The sequence below is a fragment of the Panulirus ornatus genome, chromosome 48 (assembly GCF_036320965.1).
Source record: "Panulirus ornatus isolate Po-2019 chromosome 48, ASM3632096v1, whole genome shotgun sequence".
Classification (NCBI taxonomy): domain Eukaryota; kingdom Metazoa; phylum Arthropoda; class Malacostraca; order Decapoda; family Palinuridae; genus Panulirus; species Panulirus ornatus.
The window spans coordinates 29,428,536-29,453,660 of record NC_092271.1 but is presented as its reverse complement, the minus strand read 5'-3'; the positions used below and the strand labels follow the sequence as shown (position 1 = coordinate 29,453,660).

Here is a 25,125-nt window from a genome sequence, read left to right as displayed (position 1 = left end):
ACATATGAACTCTCGTTGTATGTTTTGGACAATCATATTTTTACCAAATGGCGTCCTAGCTTCGTCTCTTCGATGTATATCAACTGACTTATATTTCTCCCTTGTGTCTCCCCTGATGATGTGATTATTACACAAAAGTGCACTTGGGAACTTTTCTTGTTTCATTTTCCCCGTGGACTCATAGTAATATATATACATATACATATCAACATATACACATATACATGTATGTACATATACATATATACACATGTATATATTCATACTTGCTTGCCTTCATCCATTCCTGGCTCCACAGGAAATAGCATATTTATCAGTCAGAGCATGTGAAATGTCTTGGGTAAACCATGTTGTCTGTGGGGCTTGGATGTGGATAGGGAGCTGTGGTTTCGGTTCATTACACATGGCAGCTAGAGACTGCATTTGAACAAATGTGTCTTTTTTTTTGTCTGTTTTCCTGGCACTACCTCGCTGATGCATAGGTTGGTAATGCTGTTTCCTGAGGGGTGGGGTGGTGCCGTGAATTTATGAAGGCAAGCGAATATGACTATGCACATGGGTATGTATGAATATGGCATGTATGTGTATGTTTATGTATGCATAAATGTATATGTTGATGTATATATGTACATGTATAGAGTGTGAATGTATATGTGTGTATATGTATGCATATGGTTGCAGAACCAAAAAAGACATTCTAGGATATTTTCTGGTGCTAATTATAGTTCCTTGTGACACCAAGAATCTATATTCCCATAAAGTGTGCCTTCCAGTGATTTAGGTTAACTTGTGCAGAAAAGATACCTTTAGTTCTCTAAATGTTTTGTTTTCTGGTGATTTCTTTTTCATTTAGGGATATATGTGTATTAGGATATAAGAAAGTTTTTTAACAGCTGTCACATAAATTTGGTGGCATTGAGTAAATGGGATTCTGTTTTCAAATGTGTAAATGTATTTTATTTACAGTTCATGAGGTATCTCTTCATTGTGTAGCCTCAGCTTTTGATAATGCTGGTCTTCGAGCTGGGGAAAACAATGATTTAATTGAAGTGAAGCAGGTGGAGCAAGTGATTCAAAAGATATTATATACAACATACAAACAACGCCATGTTCAAGTAGTTCCTGCTACCCAGCTTACAGTTAATCTTTTACTCAATGTTTATGACCTGTAAGTTCATGTTTCTTTTATATGATTATCTTGTTGTACTAGAAAGTTAACTGTATTTAGTCATTAGTCTGTGTATTTCATTTTGTCATGTACCCTAGTGTGTTTTATTGTATATTAGATTTTATTTATATGACGTTTAGTGCTTGTGTTGTTGACTGGTTAGTTTAGATTGTCATTGTATGTTTGGATCTTAGTGAGGTGCTAGAGGATTGGCAGAATATATGTATAGTGCCATTCTATAAGGGCAAGAGGGACATAGGTAAGTGTTTGAATTACAGAGGTATAAGTTTGTTGAGTGTATGTTTTATGGAAAAGTTGTGACTAAGAGGGTGGTGGCATGTGCAGAGTATAAGACTGGAGAGGAACAATGTAGTTTCATGATTGATATAGGATTTGAGGATTATTTGTTTACCTTGAAGAATGTGTAAGAATATTTAGAGAAACAGGAGGATTTATACGTAGCATTTTTGGATCTGGTGAAAGCATATGATGGGGTTGATAAAGATGCTTTTTCGATGTTACAAATATATGGTCTGGAAGGAAAGCTGTTAGAAGCAGAGAAGTTTTTATAAAGAGACTAAGGTGTATGTGTGCAAGGAAGTAGAGAGGGAGATGAATGGTTCCAGGTGAAGCTGGGTCTGGAGCAGCAGTGAGTGATGTCACCATGATTTTTTTCATTTTTTATGGACGATGTTGGAAGGAAATGCATGGGTGTTAGAGGAGGGGGCAAATATGCAGTCTATTGAGGATGAGAGGCCATGGGAAGGGAATCAATTGTTGTTTGCTGATGTCATAATGTTGGTGGCAAATTTGAGTGAAAATCTAGAAGTTGGTGTCTTTAGTTTGGGAGAGTGTGTGAAACAAGAAAGTTGAGAGTAATGGTGAATAAATGCAGAGATATCAGGTTTAGCATATGTCTGTATATTTGACGTTATCTAAGGTATGAAGAAAAATAGGACAACCCATAGCAGAGCCTTGTCAGACACTTGTTTATTTGCCCTTTGTATTGAATGAACAGTAAACTAGATATATAATATAATGACCCTTTCAAAAGCCTCTCATTACTGAGTGGTTTATAACATAATCAGCTCTTAAATTGTCAGAGGTCGCATTGGTATGGTACAAGTTCTGGGATGTAAGGTGCTGCTCGTGGTTTTGTGTGGAGGGCGACTGCAGGAGAAATATCGGTATCTATTCTCTCAGGTAGCAGACCACAACAACTGTTGTACCAGGTGTAGTATTTTCCTTTAATATTCTCTTTATGATGAATATATATATATATATATATATATATATATATATATATATATATATATATATATATATATATATATATATCTTTTTTCTTTTAAACTATTCGCCATTTCCCGCGTTAGCGAGGTAGCGTTAGGAACAGAGGACTGGGCCTTTTTTGGAATATCCTCACCTGGCCCCCTCTGTTCCTTCTTTTGGAAAATTTAAAAAAAAAAGAGAGGGGAGGATTTCCAGCCCCCCGCTCCCTCCCCTTTAAGTCGCCTTCTACGACACGCAGGGAATACGTGGGAAGTATTCTTAATCCCCTATCCCCAGGGATAATATATATATATATATATATATATATATATATATATATATATATATATATATATATATATATATGAAGTCTGTTGGGGATGAGAGAGCTTGGGAAGTGAGTCAGTTGTTGTTCGCTGATGATACAGCGCTGGTGGCTGATTCATGTGAGAAACTGCAGAAGCTGGTGACTGAGTTTGGTAAAGTGTGTGAAAGAAGAAAGTTAAGAGTAAATGTGAATAAGAGCAAGGTTATTAGGTACAGTAGGGTTGAGGGTCAATTCAATTGGGAGGTGAGTTTGAATGGAGAAAAACTGGAGGAAGTAAAGTGTTTTAGATATCTGGGAGTGGATCTGGCAGCGGATGGAACCATGGAAGCGGAAGTGGATCATAGGGTGGGGGAGGGGGCGAAAATTCTGGGAGCCTTGAAGAATGTGTGGAAGTCGAGAACATTATCTCGGAAAGCAAAAATGGGTATGTTTTAAGGAATAGTGGTTCCAACAATGTTGTATGGTTGCGAGGCGTGGACTGTGGATAGAGTTGTGCGCAGGAGGATGGATGTGCTGGAAATGAGATGTTTGAGGACAATGTGTGGTGTGAGGTGGTTTGATCGAGTAAGTAACGTAAGGGTAAGAGAGATGTGTGGAAATAAAAAGAGCGTGGTTGAGAGAGCAGAAGAGGGTGTTTTGAAATGGTTTGGTCACATGGAGAGAATGAGTGAGGAAAGATTGACCAAGAGGATATATGTGTCGGAGGTGGAGGGAACGAGGAGAAGAGGGAGACCAAATTGGAGGTGGAAAGATGGAGTGAAAAAGATTTTGTGTGATCGGGGCCTGAACATGCAGGAGGGTGAAAGGAGGGCAAAGAATAGAGGGAATTGGAGCGATGTGGTATACCGGGGTTGACGTGCTGTCAGTGGATTGAATCAAGGCATGTGTATGGTGGTGGGTTGGGCCATTTCTTTCGTCTGTTTCCTTGCGCTACCTCGCAAACGCGGGAGACAGCGACAAAGCAAAACAAAAAAAAACAAAAAAATCACTTTTTTTTAAGGTATCTGAATTACCAGTTGTTATCTCTGGGGGTTGGGGAGAAAGAATACTGTCCATATATCTCCCGCATGTTTTACGAGGAGACCAAGAGGGGCAGGAGTAGGAGGTTGGAAATCCTTCCCTCCTGTATTACTTTCCAGAAGAAGGAAATGGGAAGGAGCTTAGCCAGAATTTATTTTCCTCAGGCTCCATCATCTGTTCTGGATGCAATTACACTTATGTGGGAAATAGCAAACGTATGAAAAAAATACCTGTTGTAGATTTTATTTTCAGAAGAATTTGCTATGTTTGAAAAAAAAGAATATTTGTTTGGGATAGAAACTGCTAGAAAGAAAGTTAAGAAATATATGGACATGCCTGACCTCTTGGTCACTGTAAGAGCCTAATAGTAAGGCCATCTTGGGCAGGGAGGTAAGGTAAGGTTAATGTAACTTTTATCTTACCTTTGTGACCCAGAAGCCCCTTCTATAATCCTCCTGCAACGCTAAGGTAGCTTAGAACATCCACTTGGCAGGACCAGTGGCCAGAATGTGTGGTGAAAATATGTGTGTGCATCTTTGTGGGGCAAACACAAGAAAATTTAGGAATAAATGCTTGGTATCTTCATTGTAAAAGTTACATCATGGGCCTTAGGGGTCTTTTGATGTAACTTTTACAATGAAGACACCAAACATTTATTCCAAAATTTTCTTGTGCTTGCCCCGCAAAGATGTGTGTGCATTTTTGTGGGGTAAGCACATGAAAATTTAGGAATGAATGTTTGGTGTGCTTGCCCCACCAAATGTTTGGTGTCTTTATTGTAAAAGTTACATCATGGGCCTTAGGGGTCTTGTGATATTTTGAAATGGTGTTTGTACCAAGAACCCCTGATATATGATGGAATTATGCTCCTAGAAACCCTCTCACAGGTCAGAGCACATTAAATCGAGCCACTGAAACCCATTATATAAGGGGGATTATGTTTGTGAGCGAACTTTTCCATATGTAACTCTTAAGTATGGAACATATATGAAACAGCTTAGTTTTAGAGCAATACATCACACTTTCTCATCATTTATATTATGCACTATTTGATGAAAACGTGTCAAAAAATTTAGTGGTGTAGGCTTGAGGTAGTGGTGGGATGGAGAAGTTACTGAGAGGAAGGGAGAGAGGTCTTCTAAGCTTGTCTACATTACCCCATGATTTATCTGATTCTGTAATTGTTTCACTTAGAAATTTTAGGCCTTTTGAAAAAGCTATGCACTGTTACCTGTGTAGCACACCTGTTTCTCACCCAATAAATTCTCTTATAGCCATGAACCCCTGTAAAGCATCTGTAAGCATTCTAGAGAACACTAGAGCGTGTTCACAGTTATGATCCATGATTGATGATGACCATCATCTTGTCAAGATACTTTTGATTGTAAAGTGGCTTGTGGTAGGGGATTTTTCTACCATTTTGTTTAGTAGATTTTCTTCCTCCAATAGTATAAGTTTCTCGTTGGTCAGATCCTCAGAATGTGACTGTAACAACTCGGATACATCACCTTTTTTAATTTTTTCAAGGCCAACAGATGAAGAAGTGGCATTCTTGCCTTCTTTTAATAAATTTGAATGACATTTCCCTCTGATTGTGCTGTGATCTTAAAGGATTATTCCACGGCTTTTCCAAATTCTTTTGTGATTTCAGGAAAGTTATGTAAAAAACAACCTGAAAGATGCTATGTGGTCAATAGCCAACCCAGCTCAGCTAGTTTCTTTAGGCAGCAATGATTTTGTAGATTTTGTTAATCTGTTAGATTGGCCTTCATATATGGTTACTGTCATCGAAGGCCTTTAACAAACCTAATCTTTAAGTACAGGATATGTCATTACCCTTAGTAAATTATTTCAAGAATGTTTGCTTTTTGAACTGGTTTTCTTTCTTATTGTGCTTCTGTTTTCTTGGATCTCCTACTAAAACTAGTTACAAAAGTTCATCTAGATATGCATTATGATGTAAATGCCTACTTGTTTTGTAGAAGGAGATTAGCAGCCTTGCTTCGTGATTTGGCTCGTATCCCAGAGCTGCTCTCCGAGCAACCATCATTTGGCTTATCTTTGGTGTCAGCTGCAGTTGAAAGCTGCTTCAAAGAGGTAAGATATATTGGCAGTATCACACTCATGAACAAGTTGTCTTACTTGGTATAGGAAGCATATGCCTGTTTTTCCAAAAGGTAAGATCACTGAAGTTACCTGCATTGTCAGTATTGCCATTTCTATCTTTCTGTTCTATCTGTATCTCTAATTCCTGCTGCCACCTGGAACCCTTCAGGGAGTGGTCACAGCAATAGTCTCCATAGCTACTTAACTCCAGTGCTGTTTGTTATTGCCATTTCCTTCCAAGAATCCCACTTGCAGCAGGAAAAGCATTTGTCTAAGAATTCCTTTTTTGATACTGAAAAGTTATTTTGTCCCTTATATTTGAATTTTTGATGATAAGATTGAAAAGAAGATGCCTAATTAGTTATTCCAGTAGACTAAGGAATGTGGCAAGGATAGCAAGTCCCACATGGAGTTTGGCTACCTTGCCAATTTTGCTAGCCTATTGGGTTTAGGCTTGGGACCCAGTATCTACATATTGATCTTCACAAAAATTTTGAATAGGCTCAGATGAAAGGGTGATGCCAGTTTCATGCGTGTGAATGAAGTGTTATGGGAATATCTATATATTTCTAATGCCTGTTCCATATAGTGACTCACAGCAAGGGGATGGCCATAGCAGAAGAATCTCCATTTAACCATGTCCTTATATGATACTCTCACGTACACCATTCCAGGTATTCTTCCCTCTTTTCTCTCCTTCCATTACTCTTCCACTCTATTTCCCCATATCACAAGTAGTCTTCCTTGGACAACAACCCCATAACAATTAAAAGATGAATATAAGAATGGAAGTATTATTAGGTTTAGAGTGATTGTATGGTTGCATATTCACCCTGTGATGATAGAGATATTGAAGTTAAAGTTATTATTTGGAGAAAACTAGAGAGAATTCTTGAAGATATGGGTCCATGTTGAAAACTAAGTATATCAGACAATTTAGCTGAATAGGTGAGGGAGAGAGTGGGAATGATTTGTAGATATGAGATCTCTGGTGATAATCAGTAAAGAATAATATGCAATATTTGTATTGGGGGAAGGAGTGCAAATGATTTGGAGTTGTACAAGAGAAAGGTTTAAGAGGTCAAGAGAAAGGTACATAGGTTGAGAAAGGGCAAATGAGAGATGGCATAAAAAAGTGCTGATGATCCTCAGAAAAAATAAGAAAATGTTTTGCAAGAAGGTGAATGTTGAGGGGCAAACAAGAAAACAAATAGGAGCAATAGTTAGTGGAGAAGATGGGGAAGTGGTAACAGCCAAAGAAATGGAAAAAAAGAGATGGGGGTGATTATTTTTAAAGACTTGAATGTTTCAGGTGAAGGCTGATGTGATGTGTTTGGGACAAGATGTAATGTGGAATGAGAAAGTCTTGAAGAATGGTATTCTGAAAAGAGAGGAGGTACAAATGTGAAAGCCTTTGCACACATTCATCAGTGCTTCCAGAACCTTTGCCCCTTCACCCACCCTATGATTAATTTCCACTTCCTTGACTGCATTTGCTGCCATGTTCACTCTCAGGTATCTGAAGCACTTCACTTTCTCCAAGTTTTCTCCATTCACATTTACACCCCAACTAACCTTTTTTCAGCACTGCTAAACCTAATAATCTAGCTTTTATTTCACATTTACTCTCAACCTTCTCCTTTCACACATTCTTTGAAATAGTCACCAACTTCTGCTGTTTCTCATTTGAATCTGCCACCAGTGTTGTATCATCAGCAGACAACTCACTCTCTTCTCAGGCCCTGTCTTCCCTCAAAAACTGCATGCTCACCCCTATCTCCAATATGCTTGCCTTTACCTCCTTCACTGCCTCATTCACAAACAGATTAAACAACCATAACCTTACCCCCTTGATTAAAACTTCATGCATCTTCTAGCAGCTTTCCCCTTCGCTACACATTCTTAAGATTTTTACAAGGCATCTCTGTCAACCCTGTCATATGCTTTTTCCAGATCCAGCAATGCCACATACATATCCAGCTGTTTCTCTAAGTATTTCTCATAAACATTCTTTGAATATGTGGTGTGAGATGGTTTGATTGAGTAAGTAATGAAAGGGTCAGAGAGATGTGTGGAAATAAAAAGAGTGGTTGAGAGAGCAGAAGAGGGTGTCTTGAAACAGTTTGGACACATGGAGAGAATGAGTGAGGAAAGATTGACAAAGAGGATATATGTATCAGAGGTGGAGGGAATAATGAGAAGCGGGAGAGCAAATTGGAGGTGGAAGAATAGAGTGAAAAAGATTTTGAGGGATCGAAGCCTGAACATACAGGAGGGTGAAAGATGTCCTAGGAATAGAGTGAATTGGAATGATGTGGTATACCAGGGTCGACATGCTGTCAGTGGATTGAACCAGGTCATGTGAAGCGTCTGAGGTAAACCATGGAAAGTTCTGTGGGGCCTGGATGTGGAAAGGGAGCTGTGGTTTCGGTGCATTACACATGACAGCTAGAGACTGAGTGTGAACGAATGTGGCCTTTTTTTACTTTTTCTGACGCTCCCACGCTGGAGAGGGGATGCTATTTCATGTGTGGTGGGGTGGTGACGGGAATGGATGAAAGCAGCAAGTATGAATATTTTTTTTTTTATTATTATTTTGCTTTGTCGCTGTCTTCCGCGTTAATGAGGTAGCGCAAGGAAACAGACGAAAGAATGGCCCAACCCGCCCACATACACATGTATATACATACATGTCCACCCATGCACAATATACATATCTATACATCTCAATGTACACATATATATACACACACAGACACATACATATATACACATGTACATAATTCACACTGTCTGCCTTTATTTGTTCCCATCGCCACCTCGCCACACATGGAATAACAACCCCCTCCCCCCTCATGTGTGCGAGGTAGCGCTAGGAAAAACACCAAAGGCCCCATTCGTTCACACTCAGTCTCTAGCTGTCATGTAATAATGCACCGAAACCACAGCTCCCTTTCCACATCCAGGCCCCACACACTTTGCATGGTTTACCCCAGACGCTTCACATGCCCTGGTTCAATCCATTGACAGCACGTCGACCCCGGTATACCACATCGTTCCAATTCACTCTATTCCTTGCACGCCTTTCACCTTCCTGCATTTTCAGGCCCCGATCACTCAAAATCTTTTTCACTCCATCTTTCCACCTCCAATTTGGTCTCCCACTTCTCCTTGTTCCCTCCACCTCTGACACATATATCCTCTTGGTCAATCTTTCCCCACTCATTCTATCCATGTGACCAAACCATTTCAAAACACCCTCTTCTGCTCTCTCAACCACACTCTTTATTTCCACACATCTCTCTCACCCTTACATTACTTACTCGATCAAACCACCTCACACCACATATTGTCCTCAAACATCTCATTTCCAGCACATCCACCCTCCTGCGCACAACTCTATCCATAGCCCACGCCTCGCAACCATACAACATTGTTGGAACCACTATTCCTTCAAACATAGCCATTTTTGCTTTCCGAGATAATGTTCTCGACTTCCAAACATTCTTCAAGGCTCCCAGAATTTTCGCCCCCTCCCCCACCCTTGATTCACTTCCGCTTCCATGGTTCCATCCGCTGCCAGATCCACTCCCAGATATCTAAAACACTTCACTTCCTCCAGCTTTTCTCTATTCAAACTTACCTCCCAATTGACATGACCCTCAACCCTACTAATAACCTTGCTCTTATTCACATTTACTCTTAACTTTCTTCTTTCACACACTTTACCAAACTCAGTCACCAGCTTCTGCAGTTTCTCACATGAATCAGCCACCAGCGCTGTATCATCAGCGAACAACAACTGGCTCACTTCCCAAGTTCTCTCATCCACAACAGACTTCATACTTGCCCCTCTTTCCAAAACTCTTGCATTCACCTCCCTAACAACCCCATCCATAAACAAATTAAACAACCATGGAGACATCACACACCCCTGCCGCAAACCTACATTCACTGAGAACCAATCACTTTCCTCTCTTCCTACACATACACATGCCTTACATCCTCGATAAAAACTTTTCACTGCTTCTAACAACTTTCCTTCCACACCATATATTCTTAATACCTTCCACAGAGCGTCTCTATCAACTCTATCATATGCCTTCTCCAGATCCATAAATGCTACATACAAATCCATTTGTTTTTCTAAGTATTTCTCGCATATATTCTTCAAAGCAAACACCTGATCCACACATCCTCTACCACTTCTGAAACCACACTGCTCTTCCCCAATCTGATGCTCTGTACATGCCTTCACCCTCTCAATCAATACCCTCCCATATAATTTACCAGGAATACTCAACAAACTTATACCTCTGTAATTTGAGCACTCACTCTTATCCCCTTTGCCTTTGTACAATGGCACTATGCAAGCATTCCGCCAATCCTCAGGCACCTCACCATGAATCATATACACATTAAATAACCTTACCAACCAGTCAACAATACAGTCACCCCCTTTTTTGATAAATTCCACTGCAATGCCATCCAAACCTGCTGCTTTGCCGGCTTTCATCTTCCGTAAAGCTTTCACTACCTCTTCTCTATTTACCAAATCATTTTCCCTAACCCTCTCACTTTGCACACCACCTCGACAAAGACACCCCACATCTGCCACTCTATCATCAAACACATTCAACAAACCTTCAAAATACTCACTCCATCTCCTTCTCACATCACCACTACTTGTTATCACCTTCCCATTTGCCCCCTTCACTGAAGTTCCCATTTGCTCCCTTATCTTACGCACTTTATTTACCTCCTTCCAAAACATCTATTTATTCTCCCTGAAATTTAATGATACTCTCTCGCCCCAACTCTCATTTGCCCTCTTTTTCACCTCTTGCACCTTTCTCTTGACCTCCTGCCTCTTTCTTTTATACCTCTCCCACTCATTTGCATCTTTTCCCTGCAAAAATCGTTCAAATGCCTCTCTCTTCTCTTTCACTAATAATCTTACTTCTTCATCCCACCACTCACTACCTTTTCTAATCAACCCACCTCCCATGCTTCTCATGCCACAAGCATCTTTTGCGCAAGCCATCACTGCTTCCCTAAATACATCCCATTCCTCCCCCACTCCCCTTACTTCCATTGTTCTCACCTTTTTCCATTCTGTACTCAGTCTATCCTGGTACTTCCTCATACAAGTCTCCTTCCCAAGCTCACTTACTCTCACCACTCTCTTCACCCCAACATTCTCTCTTCTTTTCTGAAAACCCCCACAAATCTTCACCTTTGCTTCCACAAGATAATGATCAGACATCCCTCCAGTTGCACCTCTCAGCACATTAACATCCAAAAGTCTCTCTTTCATGCGTCTATCAATTAACACATAATCCAATAATGCTCTCTGGCCATCTCTCCTACTTACATAGGTATACTTATGTATATCTCGCTTTTTAAACCAGGTATTCCCAATCACCAGTCCTTTTTCAGCACATAAATCTACAAGCTCTTCACCATTTCCATTTACAACACTGAACACTCCATGTATACCAATTATTCCCTCAACTGCCACATTACTCACCTTTGCATTCAAATCACCCATCACTATAACCTGGTCTTTTGCATCAAAACCACTAACACACTCATTCAGCTACTCCCAAAACACTTGCCTCTCATGATCTTTCTTCTCATGCCCAGGTGCATATGCACCAATAATCACCCATCTTTCTCCATCAACTTTCAGTTTTACCCATATCAATCTAGAATTTACTTTCTTACACTCTATCACATACTCCCACAACTCCTGATTCAGGAGTAGTGCTACTCCTTCCCTAGCTCTTGTCCTCTCACTAACCCCTGACTTTACTCCCAAGACATTCCCAAACCACTCTTCCCCTTTACCCTTTAGCTTCGTTTCACTCAGAGCCAAAACATCCAGGTTCCTTTCCTCAAACATACTACCTATCTCTCCTTTTTTCTCATCTTGGTTACATCCACACACATTTAGACACCCCATATATACACATGAATATGTACATGTGTATATATGTAGATGTCTGTGTATGTATATGTATGTATACGTTGAAATGTATACGTATGTATATTTCTATGAGTCCACAGGGAAATTAAACACAGTAAGTGTTAATTGATAGACGCATGAAAGAAAGACTTTTGGATGTTAATGTGCTGAGAGGTGCAACTGGAGGGATGTCTGATCATTATTTTGTGGAGGCAAAGGTGAAGATTTGTGGGGGTTTTCAGAAAAGAAGAGAGAATGTTGGGGTGAAGAGAGTAAGTGAGCTTGGGAAGGAGACTTGTGTGAGGAAGTACCAGGAGAGACTGAGTACAGAATGGAAAAAGGTGAGAACAAAGGAGGTAAGGAGAGTGGGGGAGGAATGGGATGTATTTAGTGAAGCAGTGATGGCTTGCGCAAAAGATGCTTGTGGCATGAGAAGCGTGGGAGGTGGGTTGATTAGAAAAGGTAGTGAGTGGTGGGATGAAGAAGTTAGATTATTGGTGAAAGAGAAGAGAGAGGCTTTTGGACGATTTTTGCAGGGAAAAAATGCAAATGAGTGGGAGAGGTATAAAAGAAAGAGGCAGGAGGTCAAGAGAAAGGTGCACGAGGTGAAAAAGAGGGCAAATGAGAGTTGGGGTGAGAGAGTATCATTAAATTTTAGGGAGAATAAAAAGATGTTGTGGAAGGAGGTAAATAAAGTGCATAAGACAAGGGAGCAAATGGGAACTTCAGTGAAGGGGGCTAAGGGGGAGGTGATAACTAGTAGTGGTGATGTGAGAAGGAGATGGAGTGAGTATTTTGAAGGTTTGTTGAATGTGTTTGATGATAGAGTGACAGATATAGGGTGTTTTGGTCGAGGTGGTGTGCAAAGTGAGAGGGTTAGGGAAAATGATTTGGTAAATAGAGAAGAGGTAGTAAAAGCTTTGCGGAAGATGAAAGCCGGCAAGGCAGCAGGTTTGGATGGTATGCAGTGGAATTTATTAAAAAAGGGGGTGACTGTGTTGTTGACTGGTTGGTAAGGTTATTTGGTGTATGTATGATTCATGGTGAGGTGCCTGAGGATTGGTGGAATGCTTGCATAGTGCCATTGTACAAAGGCAAAGGGGATAAGAGTGAGTGCTCAAATTACAGAGGTATAAGTTTGTTGAGTATTCCTGGTAGATTATATGGGAGGGTATTGATTGAGAGGGTGAAGGCATGTACAGAGCATCAGATTGGGGAAGAGCAGTGTGGTTTCAGAAGTGGTAGAGGATGTGTGGATCAGGTGTTTGCTTTGAAGAATGTATGTGAGAAATACTTAGAAAAGCAAATGGATTTGTATGTAGCATTTATGGATCTGGAGAAGGCATATGATAGAGTTGATAGAGATACTCTGTGGAAGGTATTAAGAATATATGGTGTGGGAGGAAAGTTGTTAGAAGCAGTGAAAGGTTTTTATCGAGGAGGTAAGGCATGTGTACGCGTAGGAAGAGAGGAAAGTGATTGGTTCTCAGTGAATGTGGGTTTGCGGCAGGGGTGTGTGATGTCTCCATGGTTGTTTAATTTGTTTATGGATGGGGTTGTTAGGGAGGTGAATGCAAGAGTTTTAGAAAGAGGGGCACGTATGCAGTCTGTTGTGGATGAGAGAACATGGGAAGTGAGTCAGTTGTTGTTCGCTGATGATACAGCGCTGGTGGCTGATTCATGTAAGAAACTGCAGAAGCTGGTGACTGAGTTTGGTAAAGTGTATGAAAGAAGAAAGTTAAGAGTAAATGTGAATAAGAGCAAGGTTATTAGATGCAGTAGGGTTGAGGGTCAAGTCAATTGGGAGGTAAGTTTTAATGGAGAAAAACTGGAAGAAGTAAAGTGTTTTAGATATCTGGGAGTGGATTTGGCAGCGGATGGAACTATGGAAGCGGAAGTGAATCATAGGGTGGGGAAGGGGGCGAAAATTCTGGGAGCCTTGAAGAATGTGTGGAAGTCGAGAACATTATCTCGGAAAGCAAAAATGGGTATGTTTGAAGGAATAGTGGTTCCAACAATGTTGTGTGGTTGCGAGGCGTGGGTTATGGATAGAGTTGTGCACAGGAGGGTGGATGTGCTGGAAATGAGATGTTTGAGGACAATATGTGGTGTGAGGTGGTTTGATCGAGTAAGTAATGTAAGGGTAAGAGAGATGTGTGGAAATAAAAAGAGTGTGGTTGAGAGAGCAGAAGAGGGTGTTTTGAAATGGTTTGGTCACTTGGAAAGAATGAGTGAGGAAAGATTGACCAAGAGGATATATGTGTCAGAGGTGGAGGGAACGAGGAGAAGTGGGAGACCAAATTGGAGGTGGAAAGATGGAGTGAAAAAGATTTTGAGTGATCGGGGCCTGAACATGCAGGAGGGTGAAAGGCGTGCAAGGAATAGAGTGAATTGGAATGATGTGGTATACCGGGGTCGACGTGCTGTCAATGGATTGAACCAGGGCATTTGAAGCGTCTGGGGTAAACCATGGAAAGTTGTGTGGGGCCTGGATGTGGAAAGGGAGCTGTGGTTTCGGTGCATTACTACATGACAGCTAGAGACTGAGTGTGAATGAATGGGGCCTTTGGTGTCTTTTCCTAGCGCTACCTCGCATACATGAGGGGGGGAGGGGGTTGTTATTCTATGTGTGGCGAGGTGGCGATGGGAACAAATAAAGGCAGACAGTATGAATTATGTACATGTGTATATGTCTGTGTGTGTATATATATGTGTACATTGAGATGTATAGGTATGTATATTTGCGTGTGTGGACCTGTATGTATATACGTGTGTATGTGGGCGGGTTGGGCCATTCTTTCGTCTGTTTCCTTGCGCTACCCCACTAACACGGGAGACAGCGACAAAGCAAAATAAATAAATAAAATTAAAGTTCCCAAATTTATGTATAGATATGTAATTGTGGGTGGTTAGGCCATTCTTCGTATGTTTTCTTGCGTTACTTCGCTGGCGCGGGAAACTGCGGTTATGTATGATAAAAAGAAATACTCTTTAAAGCAAACGCCTGAGCCACACAATCTCTACCACTTCTGAAACTATATTGCTCCTCCCCAGTCAGATGCTCTATAAATGCATTCATCCTCTCAATCAATACCTTTCCATACAACTTATCATTTCCACTCAACAGACTTATACCTCTGTAGTGTGAATTGCCTTTATCCCCCTTGCCTTGATGCAGTGGCACTATACACGCCTTCTGACAATCCTAGGTAGCTCATCAGGATCCATTGAACATCCTCTACCAGCCAATCAATAACACCACCACCCCTACCCCCTTTTCTTAATAAGTCTAACTGCAATACTATCCAGTCAAGCCTCCTTGCCACATTTCATCTCATGTAAGGCTTTCACCGCATCATGTCTCTTCATCATACCATTACATGACTCATACTTTGCATACCACCCAACACCCTACATCTGCCACCCTATCATCAAACACATTCAAGTCTTTCAAGATACTCTTTCCTTATCCTCCTCACTTCATTATTGCTTGTTTCCACTTCCCATTTCCCCCCCTTCACCGATACTCCTATTTGTTCTCTTATTTTTCACACACTGTTAACCTCCTTCCAAAACATATTCTCCCTAAAGTTTACTGGTGCTTGTTCACCCTAAGTCTTATTTGCCCCTTTTTCAGCTCCTGCAGTTTTTTGTGACCTTCTGCCCCTTTTTCTTATACATCACCTAATCATTTGCATTCCTTTTTCTGAAAGTACTGCCTAAATACTTTGCAATTCTCCTTCACTTGCAAGTTTATTTCTTCATTCCTCTACTCTTTCTAATCTGCCCACCTCCCACCTTATGCATGCCACATGCATCTCTGGCACGACTCACTCAGCACTATTTATTGCAATTTGATATTTAATCATGCTTATTAATGTTGGTCCCAGTTTTAGACATTTTTACCTCTTAAATTCAGTTTAGTGTCTCATGTCTAAAATAATTGTTCATGTGTTAATACTGCTGATGGTGACCTATGAATATGGTACATATCAGGTGGAGGGTGAAGTAGGAGTGACTGAGGAGGTTCTCCTGTCATGGTTGCTTCAGGAGCCACAGACCCTGGTGTGGTGGACCACCTTATATAGACTCTCAGCAGCAGAACTAGGCAAGTATGAGAGTCTTCTTCAGTTAGTGCTTGTTTTCATTATCACTGTTTACTAAGTCTTTTCATTTTTAACTGCTAAGGAACAGTTTACCAAAAATGTTTTTATGTCACTTCCTTTCGTGATATACATCAACTCTTATTTATTCCTAACCCCTCTCATTGTGCCATGCCACAGTTATGGATATACATAGTATTTGCCATGCCATCCTCGTGTGTCTAAACCTTTGCTTCCTTGTTTAATTTTCCAATTTGTGTATGATTCCACATTGTACCCTTAGATAATGCTGGGAACCTTATGGTGTAGCAGAAGAAAATATCATGTATTGAAGACTTTCCAAATCATAAACAAAATTGTAACTGTGTTATCATTTCAGAAAGGATGATGTATAAGGTCATTCTTGTAAATGTTTTTATAGTAAAAGAAACAATGTCTGTTTTAATAGTGTTTATGTTTTTGATGGTAAAAGTTATAGTTTCATTTGTTTGGGTCCGTTGCTGTTTGCTCATGACAAGGCTCTGGTAGCAGCTTTGGGTGGGGAAATTGGAGAGGCTAGTTTTTGAGTTAGGGAGAGTTTTTAAAGTTAGGGAGAGTTTTTAAGGAGAGAATGTTCAATAGTTGATATGAATAAAAGTAAAGTTATTATATTTAGTATGGGAAAGAGACAGGTTGGTTGCAGTGTGAACTTGAATAGATAAAACCTGAAGAAAGTGGATTTTTTTTTCGATACCCATAAGTGTGCAGTGAACCATGGGAGCTGAAGTAAGCCATAGTGTGGGTGAGGGGGTGAAGGTTCTGGGTACTCTGATGAGTGTTTGGAAAGGGCAATTACTGTCTGTGAAGGCTAAGATGGGCTTGTTTGATGGTGTAGTGGTTCTGATGGTTATGTGGACGATTCAAGGGCCTTAGGTAAAATAATGCAGAAGAGGGAGTGTGTTGGAAGTGAAATGTATGAGGACAGTATTTGATGTTAGGAGGAGAGGGTAGCCCAAGCAAGAAATGATAAGTAAGATAGAGGTATAAAAGCAAGAAGAGTATGTATGAGAGGGCTGAAGAGGTGTGCTGAAAAGATTTGGATATATGGAAAGGAAGTGTAAGGAAAGTCTAACAGACTACCTAACTGTGAATTCCTGTGGCAAGATTTTGTCATGAGTGCACTGCTTGCTTGTTGTACTATTTTTTTGCTTGTAACTATTATTTTTCATCTCATACCTTGCTTGTTGTATGATGCTTTTTTTTTTCTCCAACCATACTCATCGATAGTAGGTTCATCCGATATTTTCTTCATCATGAGTCAAGCTTACTTTTGAGTGTTTGCATAGTCACCTCATTTATGTTGCTTAGTTCTGGTATGGCATCTTATGATAGTTCCAACTTCATTGCTGGTTCCTTTTTACTGTATTTCCAGGCATTACATTTGATTTCATGATTCTGTATCTACCTACTGAATTACTTTCAGGTTTAGGATATGCCCTTTTATACCTACCATTAGTTGTGATGCTTAATATGTCTTTCAAGCTATAATTCATATTTTATCCCTGGGGATAGGGGTGAAAGAATACTTCCCATGCATTCCTCACATGTCATAGAAGGCGACTAAAGGGGACGGGAGCAGGGGGCTGGAAACCCTCTCCTCCTTGTATTTTAACTTTCTAAAAGGGGAAACAGAAGAAGGAGTCACCCGGGGAGTGCTCATCCTCTTCGAAGGCTCAGATTGGGGTGTCTAAATGTGTGTGGATGTAACCAAGATGAGAAAAAAGGAGAGATAGGTAGTATGTTTGAGGAAAGGAACCTGGATGTTTTGGCTCTGAGTGAAACGAAGCTCAAGGGTAAAGGGGAAGAGTGGTTTGGGAATGTCTTGGGAGTAAAGTCAGTGGTTAGTGAGAGGACAAGAGCAAGGGAAGGAGTAGCACTACTCCTGAAACAGGAGTGGTGGGAGTATGTGATATAGTGTAAGAAAGTAAATTCTAGATTGATATGGGTAAAACTGAAAGTGGATGGAGAGAGATGGGTGATAATTGGTGCATATGCACCTTGGCATGAGAAGAAAGATCATGAGAGGTAAGTGTTTTGGGAGCAGCTGAATGAGTGTGTTAGTAGTTTTGATGCACGATACCGGGTTATAGTAATGGGTGATTTGAATGCAAAGGTGATTAATGTGGCAGTTTAGGGGATAATTGGTGTACATGGGGTGTTCATTTTTGTAAGTGGAAATGGTGAAGAGCTTGTAGATTTATGTGCTGAAAAAGGACTGGTGATTGGGAATACCTGGTTTAAAAAGAGAGATACATAAGTATACGTATGTAAGTTGGAGAGATGGCCAGAGAGCATTATTGGATTATGTGTTAATTGATAGGTGCGCGAAAGAGAGACTCTTGGATGTTAATGTGCTGAGAGGTGCAACTGGAGGGATGTCTGATCATTATCTTGTGGAGGCGAAGGTGAAGATTTGTAGAGGTTTTTCAGAAAAGAAGAGAGAATGTTGGGGTGAAAAGAGTGGTGAGAGTAGGTGAGCTTGGGAAGGAGACTTGTGTGAGGAAGTACCAGGAGACTCTGAGTACAGAATGGAAAAAGGTGAGAACAAAGGAGGTAAGAGGAGTGGGGTAGGAATGGGATGTATTTAGGGAAGCAGTGATGGCTTGTGCAAAAGATGCTTGTGGCATGAGAAGCATGTGAGGTGGGCAGATTAGAAAGGGTAGTGAGTGGTGGGATGAAGTAAGATTATTAGTTAAAGAGAAGAGAGAGGCATTTTTGGATGATTTTTGCAGGGAAATAATGCAAATGAGTGGGAGATGTATAAAAGAAAGAGGCAGGAGGTCAAGAGAAAGGTGCAAGAGGTGAAAAAGAGGGCAAATGAGAGTTGGGGTGAGAGAGTATCATTAAATTTTAAGGAGAATAAAAAGATGTTTTGGAAGGAGGTAAATAAAGTGCGTAAGGCAGGGGAACAAATGGGAACTTCAGTGAAGGGGGCTAATGGGGAGGTGATAACAAGTAGTGGTGATGTGAGAAGGAGATGGAGTGAGTATTTTGAAGGTTTGTTGAATGTGTTTGATGATAGAGTGGCAGATATAGGGTGTTTTGGTCGAGGTGGTGTGCAAAGTGAGAGGGTTAGGGAGAATCATTTGGTAAACGGAGAAGAGGTAGTAAAAGCTTTGCAGAAGATGAAAGCTAGCAAGGCAGCGGGTTTGGATGGTACTGCAGTGGAATTTATTAAAAAAGGGGGTGACTGTGTTGTTGACTGGTTGGTAAGGTTATTTGATGTATGTATGACTCATGGTGAAATGCTTTAGGATTGGCGGAATGCTTGCATAGTGCCATTGTACAAAGGTAAAGGGGATAAAAGTGAGTGCTCAAATTACAGAGGTATAAGTTTGTTGAGTCTTCCTGGTAAATTATATGGGAGGGTATTGATTGAGAGGGTGAAGGCATGTACAGAGCATCAGACTGGGGAAGAGCAGTGTGGTTTCAGAAGTGGTAGAGGATGTGGATCAGGTGTTTGCTTTGAAGAATGTATATGAGAAATACTTAGAAAAGCAAATGGATTTGTATGTAGCATTTATGGATCTGAAGAAGGCATATGATGAGAGTTGATAGAGATGCTCTGTGGAAGATATAAAGAATATATGGTGTGGGAGGTAAGTTGTTAGAAGCAGTGAAAAGTTTTTATCAAGGATGTAAGGCATGTATACATGTAGGAAGAGAGGAAAGTGATTGATTCTCAGTGAATGTAGGTTTGCGGTAGTGGTGTGTGATGTGTCCATGGTTGTTTAATTTGTTTATGGATGGGGTTGTTAGGAAGTGAATGCAAGAGTTTTGGAAATAGGGGCAAGTATGCAGTCTGTTGTGGATGAGAGAGCTTGGGAAATGAGTCAATTGTTGTTCGCTGATGATACAGCGCTGGTGGCTGATTTGTGTGAGAAACTGCAGAAGCTGGTGACTGAGTTTGGTAAAGTGTGTGAAAGAAGAAAGCTGAGAGTAAATGTGAATAAGAGCAAGGCTATTAGGTACAGTAGGGTTGAGGGACAAGTCAATTGGGAGGTAAGTTTGAATGGAGAAAAACTGGAGGAAGTGAAGTGTTTTAGATATCTGGGAGTGGATCTGGCAGCGGATGGAACCATGGAAGCGGAAGTGGATCATAGGGTGGGGGAGGGGGCGAAAATCCTGGGAGCGTTGGAAGAGTGTGTGGAAGTCGAGAACATTATCTCGGAAAGCAAAAATGGGTATGTTTGAAGGAATAGTGGTTCCAACAATGTTATATGGTTGCGAGGCGTGGGCTATAGATAGAGTTGTGCGGAGGAGGGTGGAACAAGGAAAAGTGGAAGACCAAATTGGAGGTGGAAAGATGGAGTGAAAAAGATTTTTAGTGATCGGGGCCTGAACATGCAGGAGGGTGAAAGGCGTGCTAGGAATAGAGTGAATTGGAACGATGTGGTATACTGGGATCGATGTGCTGTCAGTGGATTGAATCAGGGCATGTGAAGCCTCTGGGGTAAACCATGGAAAGTTCTGTGGGGCCTGGATGTGGAAAGGGAGCTGTGGTTTCAGTGCATTATTACATGACAGCTAGAGACTGAGTGTGAATGAATGTGGCCTTTGTTGTCTTTTCCTAGCGCTATCTCGTGCACATGAGGAGGGAGGGGGTTGTTATTTCATGTGTGGTGGGGTGGCGATTGGAATGAATAAAGGCAAACAGTATGAATTATGTGCATGTGTATATATGTATATATCTGTGTGTGTAGATATATGTATACGTTGAGATGTATAGTTATGTTTATTTGCGTGTGTGGACATATATGTATATACATATGTATGTGGGTGGGTAGGGCCATTCTTTCGTCTGTTTCCTTGCGCTACCTCGCTGATGTGGGAGACAGCGACAAAGCAAAATGAATAAATAGATATAATTCATATTCTCTAATTTTTTCATGGTAATTCATATACTGTAGTCTGCTGGTGATTACTTCTAGTGTTTTTAGATTCTTTTTATTTTGTTTATTTCATTCTGTTTAACTGTCAACTATAAAGTACAACAGTATTCAGTTTTACTTCTGATATGAATATTGAAAATTTTCATTGTTAGATTTCTGTTTCTAGTTACAAAAGTGGTATCGCATCAAATGATAGTTCCAACTTCATTGCTGGTGCCTTTTTACTGTATTTCCAGGCATTACATTTGATTTTATGATTCTGTGTCTACCTTACTGAATTGCTTTCGGGTTTAGGCTATGTCATTTTATACCTACCATTTATTGTGATGCTAATATGCCTTTCTAACTATAATTCATATTCTCCAAATGCTTCATGGTAATTCATATACTGTAGTCTTCTGACTTTACTTGTAAAGTGTTTTTTAATTCTATTTATTTTGTTTATTTCATTTTGTTTTACTGTCAACTATAAAGCACAACAGTATTCAGTTTTACTTCTTATATGAATTTTAAAAATTTTCATCGTTACATTTCTGTTTCTAGTTACAAATGTGTTTAGCATCAATACCACTTATTTATTGGCTTAGGAGCACTATCTTATTAGTGTGTTCCTTAAATTAAAGATTCTCGTTTACAGAGATTCTTAAATCCTGGATGTTTCTACTTTTCCCATAGGGTCTTGTATATAGGTACCAAAGTATTGCTACTTGTCCTATCTATCTATATCTGATGCCTCTTCCAGTTGGAACTCCATCATAGGGGTGGCCACGGCAACAGAGTCTCCATAGCTAAAGCACTCCAGTGCCACTTCTTAGTCTTTTGTGCCTTATCCTTAACAGGCCATTGGCAGAGGGCAACGCTAGTGCAGTGTTTGCAGAGGCTCCTGCCTAATATTCCTAATGACTACTACTATCTAATGCTCCTACCTAATACTTGCCTAAATGTCCCAACCTAATTCTTCTACCTACTGCTCCTAGCATTTTGCCAAAAGGCAGGGCTAGTGCATAGTGCTCACTGCAGGAAAGTCTGTGTGACTTAAGTGTTGTCAAGTGTAGACAAAATGTCAGTAGTCCGCATGTTAGTGAGGCAGAAAGGAGAGTCAGCTACCTAAGTCAGAGGAGTGCAACTAAAATGTTGGCTAACACTGCAGATGCCACTAACCCTCCCAATACCCTGGTGGTTAGTACTGGTAATATACCTCCCTGGTTGTTGGCTGCCTACCAACCACTACCTCCTAATTGTCCCATGACATAGTTGTTAAAATTTCTCTTCACTGAATTCCAGTAGATTCTCTTTTGTCCATTTGTATATGTTATCCAGATATCTGCATTTTCTCTTGATCTTCATTTTCTGGTTTTATTCACTCATGTCATCTGCAAAACAATAACAATACTCCTGTATACATTCTTATGAATGTCAATTATTATGATTACAAATAATATAGAGACTAATATTGTTCTTTGTGGGACACCTGAAAAGACTTATTCCCTGAACATATTAGTGTTCGTGACTATTTTCAATTTTCTTTTGGTTATAAATTTTTTGATCCAGTTTTCTGTTTTTACTTTGATATTATGCTTTGTTACTTTCTTTAGTAGTACTCCATGATTCACTTTGCCAGATGGTTTTGCAAATTTAGAAAAAGTTTCCATATTTCCTCATTAATGTTGCATATATGCCATTATAGTGAACTAGCAATTGTGTCTGCATGCTTTTGCCTGGTATAGTATTGTGATCACAGGTAGTGATGTGAGGAGGAGATGGAGTGAGTATTTCAAAGGATTGTTGAATGTGGTTGATGATAGATTGGCAGATGTAGGTTGTTTAGTTTGGGGTGGTATGTTAAGTGAGAGTCATAGAGAGTGGTTTGATGAAAAGAGAGGAGGTGGTGAACACCTTGTGGGAGATGAAATCTGGCAAGGCGGTGAGAATGGATGGTATTGCTGTTGAATTTATCAAGAAAGGAGTTGTTTCTTGGTTGGTGAAGATATTTGTTGTATGTCTGGATCATGGTGAAGTGCCTGAGGATTGAAAGAATGCATGTATAGTGCCATTGTATAAAGGGAAAAAGGTGATAAAACTGAGTGTTCAAACTACAGAGGCATAAGTTTGTTGAGTATATCTGGAAATTCAAATAGGAGGGTATTGATCGAGACGAAGTCACATACAGAGCATCAGATTGGGAAGGAGCAGTGTGGTTTTAGAAGTGGTAGAGGATGTGTGGATAAGGTGTTTGCTTTGAGGAATGTGAGAAATACGTAGAAAAACAGATGGATTTGTATGTGGCATTTATGGATCTGGAGAAGGCATATGATAGGGTTGATAGAGATGCTTTGTGGAAGGTCCTAAGAGTATGGGGTGTGGGAGGTAAGCTGCTGGAAGCAGTGAAAAGTTTTTATCAAGGGTGTAAGGCATATGTATGGGTAGGAGGATAGGAGTGATTTGTTCCCAGTAAAGGTTGGTCTGTGGCAAGGGTGTAAGATGTCCCCATGGTAGTTTGATTTGTTTATGGATGGGGTGGTGAGGGAGGTAAATGCAAGAGTTTTGAAGAGAGTGTGCAATGTGTTTGGGTTGAAAGGGCCTGGGAAGTGACTCAGTTGTTTGCCATTGATGCAGCAGTGGTGGCTGATTCAAATGAGAAACTGCAGAAGTTGGTGACTAAGCTTGGAATAGTGTGTGAAACAAGAAAATTGAGAGTAGATGTAAATAAAAGCAAGGTTATTGGGTTCTGTAGGGATGAGAGTCAAGTTAATTGGGATGTAAGTTTGGATGGAGAAAAGGTGGAGGAAGTGAAGTGTTTTAAATATCTGGGAGTAGACTTGGAGGCGAATGGGTCAAAGGAAGTGGAAGTGAGTCATAGGATGGGTATGGGGGCAAGGGTTCTGGGAGTGACAAAGAATGTGTGGAAGGAGAGAACGTTATTTAAGGGAGCAAAAATGGGTACGTTTGAAGGAATATTGGTTCCAACAATATTATATGGTTGTGAAGCATGGACTGGACCATAGATAGGGTTGTATGGAGGAGGAAGGAGGTGTTGGAAATGGAATGGTTGAGGACATTATGTGGTGTGAGGTGGTTTGATCGAGTAAGTAATGAAAGGGTAAGAGAGATGTATGGTAATAAAAAGTGTGGTTGGGAGAGCAGAAGAGGGTGTATTGAAATAGTTTGGACGTATGTAGAGAATGAGTGAGGAAGGTTGACAAAGAGGATGAATATGTCAGAAGTGGAGGGAACAAGAAGCATGAGACCAAACTGTAGGTGGAAGGCTGAAGTGAAAAAGATTTTGAGCGATCTTGGTCTGAAGATGCAGGAGGGTGAAAGGCTTGCGTGAAATAGAGTGAATTGAAATGATGTAGTATACTGGGGTCGACATGCCACCAATTGACTGAAACAGGGCATGTGAAATGGCTGTGATAAACCATGGAAAGGTATTTGGGGCCTAGATGTGGATAGGGAGCTGTGGTTTTGGTGCATTACACACGACATCTAAAGAATGGATGTGAGTGGATGTGGCCTTAATTCATGTTCCCTGGCACTACTTGCTGTTGCTGGGTGGGTGGCAGTGCTGTTTCCTGTGGGGCAGGTGGCAGTGCTGTTTCCTGTAGGGTGGGTGGCAGTGCTGTTTCCTGTGAGGCAGGTGGCGCTGGGAATGGATGAAAGCAAGCAAGTATGAATATGTATGTACATGTTTATGTTTTTTTTTTTCGCTGTCTCCCACGTTTGCGAGGTAGCGCAAGGAAACAGATGAAAGAAATGGCCCAACCCACCCCCATACATATGTATATACATACGTCCACACACGCAAATATACATACCTACACAGCTTTCCATGGTTTACCCCTGACGCTTCACATGCCCTGATTCAGTCCACTGACAGCACGTCAACCCCAGTATACCACATCGATCCAATTCACTCTATTCCTTGCCCTCCTTTCACCCTCCTGCATGTTCAGGCCCTGATCACACAAAATCTTTTTCACTCCATCTTTCCACCTCCAATTTGGTCTCCCACTTCTCCTTGTTCCCTCCACCTCCGACACATATATCCTCTTGGTCAGTCTTTCCTCACTCATTCTCTCCATGTGCCCAAACCATTTCAAAACACCCTCTTCTGCTCTCTCAACCACGCTCTTTTTATTTCCACACCTCTCTTACCCTTACATTACTTACTCGATCAAACCACCTCACACCACACATTTTCCTCAAACATCTCATTTCCAGCACATCCA

General features: G+C 40.7%; 1 protein-coding gene across 5 annotated transcripts in view; it reads left to right on the top strand.

Moving 5' to 3' along the window:
- Nucleotides 1–25,125, top strand: part of LOC139763930 (dystrophin-like) — an 84,141-nt gene that overhangs the window by 23,717 nt on the left and 35,299 nt on the right. For 4 of the 5 annotated variants that reach the window (XM_071690394.1, XM_071690392.1, XM_071690389.1 and 1 more), the window contains 4 exons: nucleotides 967–1,168; nucleotides 2,272–2,400; nucleotides 5,771–5,885; nucleotides 15,859–15,970. In XM_071690394.1, coding sequence (XP_071546495.1) covers nucleotides 967–1,168; nucleotides 2,272–2,400; nucleotides 5,771–5,885; nucleotides 15,859–15,970 — 558 coding nt within the window. The remainder of the gene's footprint in view (nucleotides 1–966; nucleotides 1,169–2,271; nucleotides 2,401–5,770; nucleotides 5,886–15,858; nucleotides 15,971–25,125) is intronic. The other variant, XM_071690390.1, reaches the window with a different exon arrangement.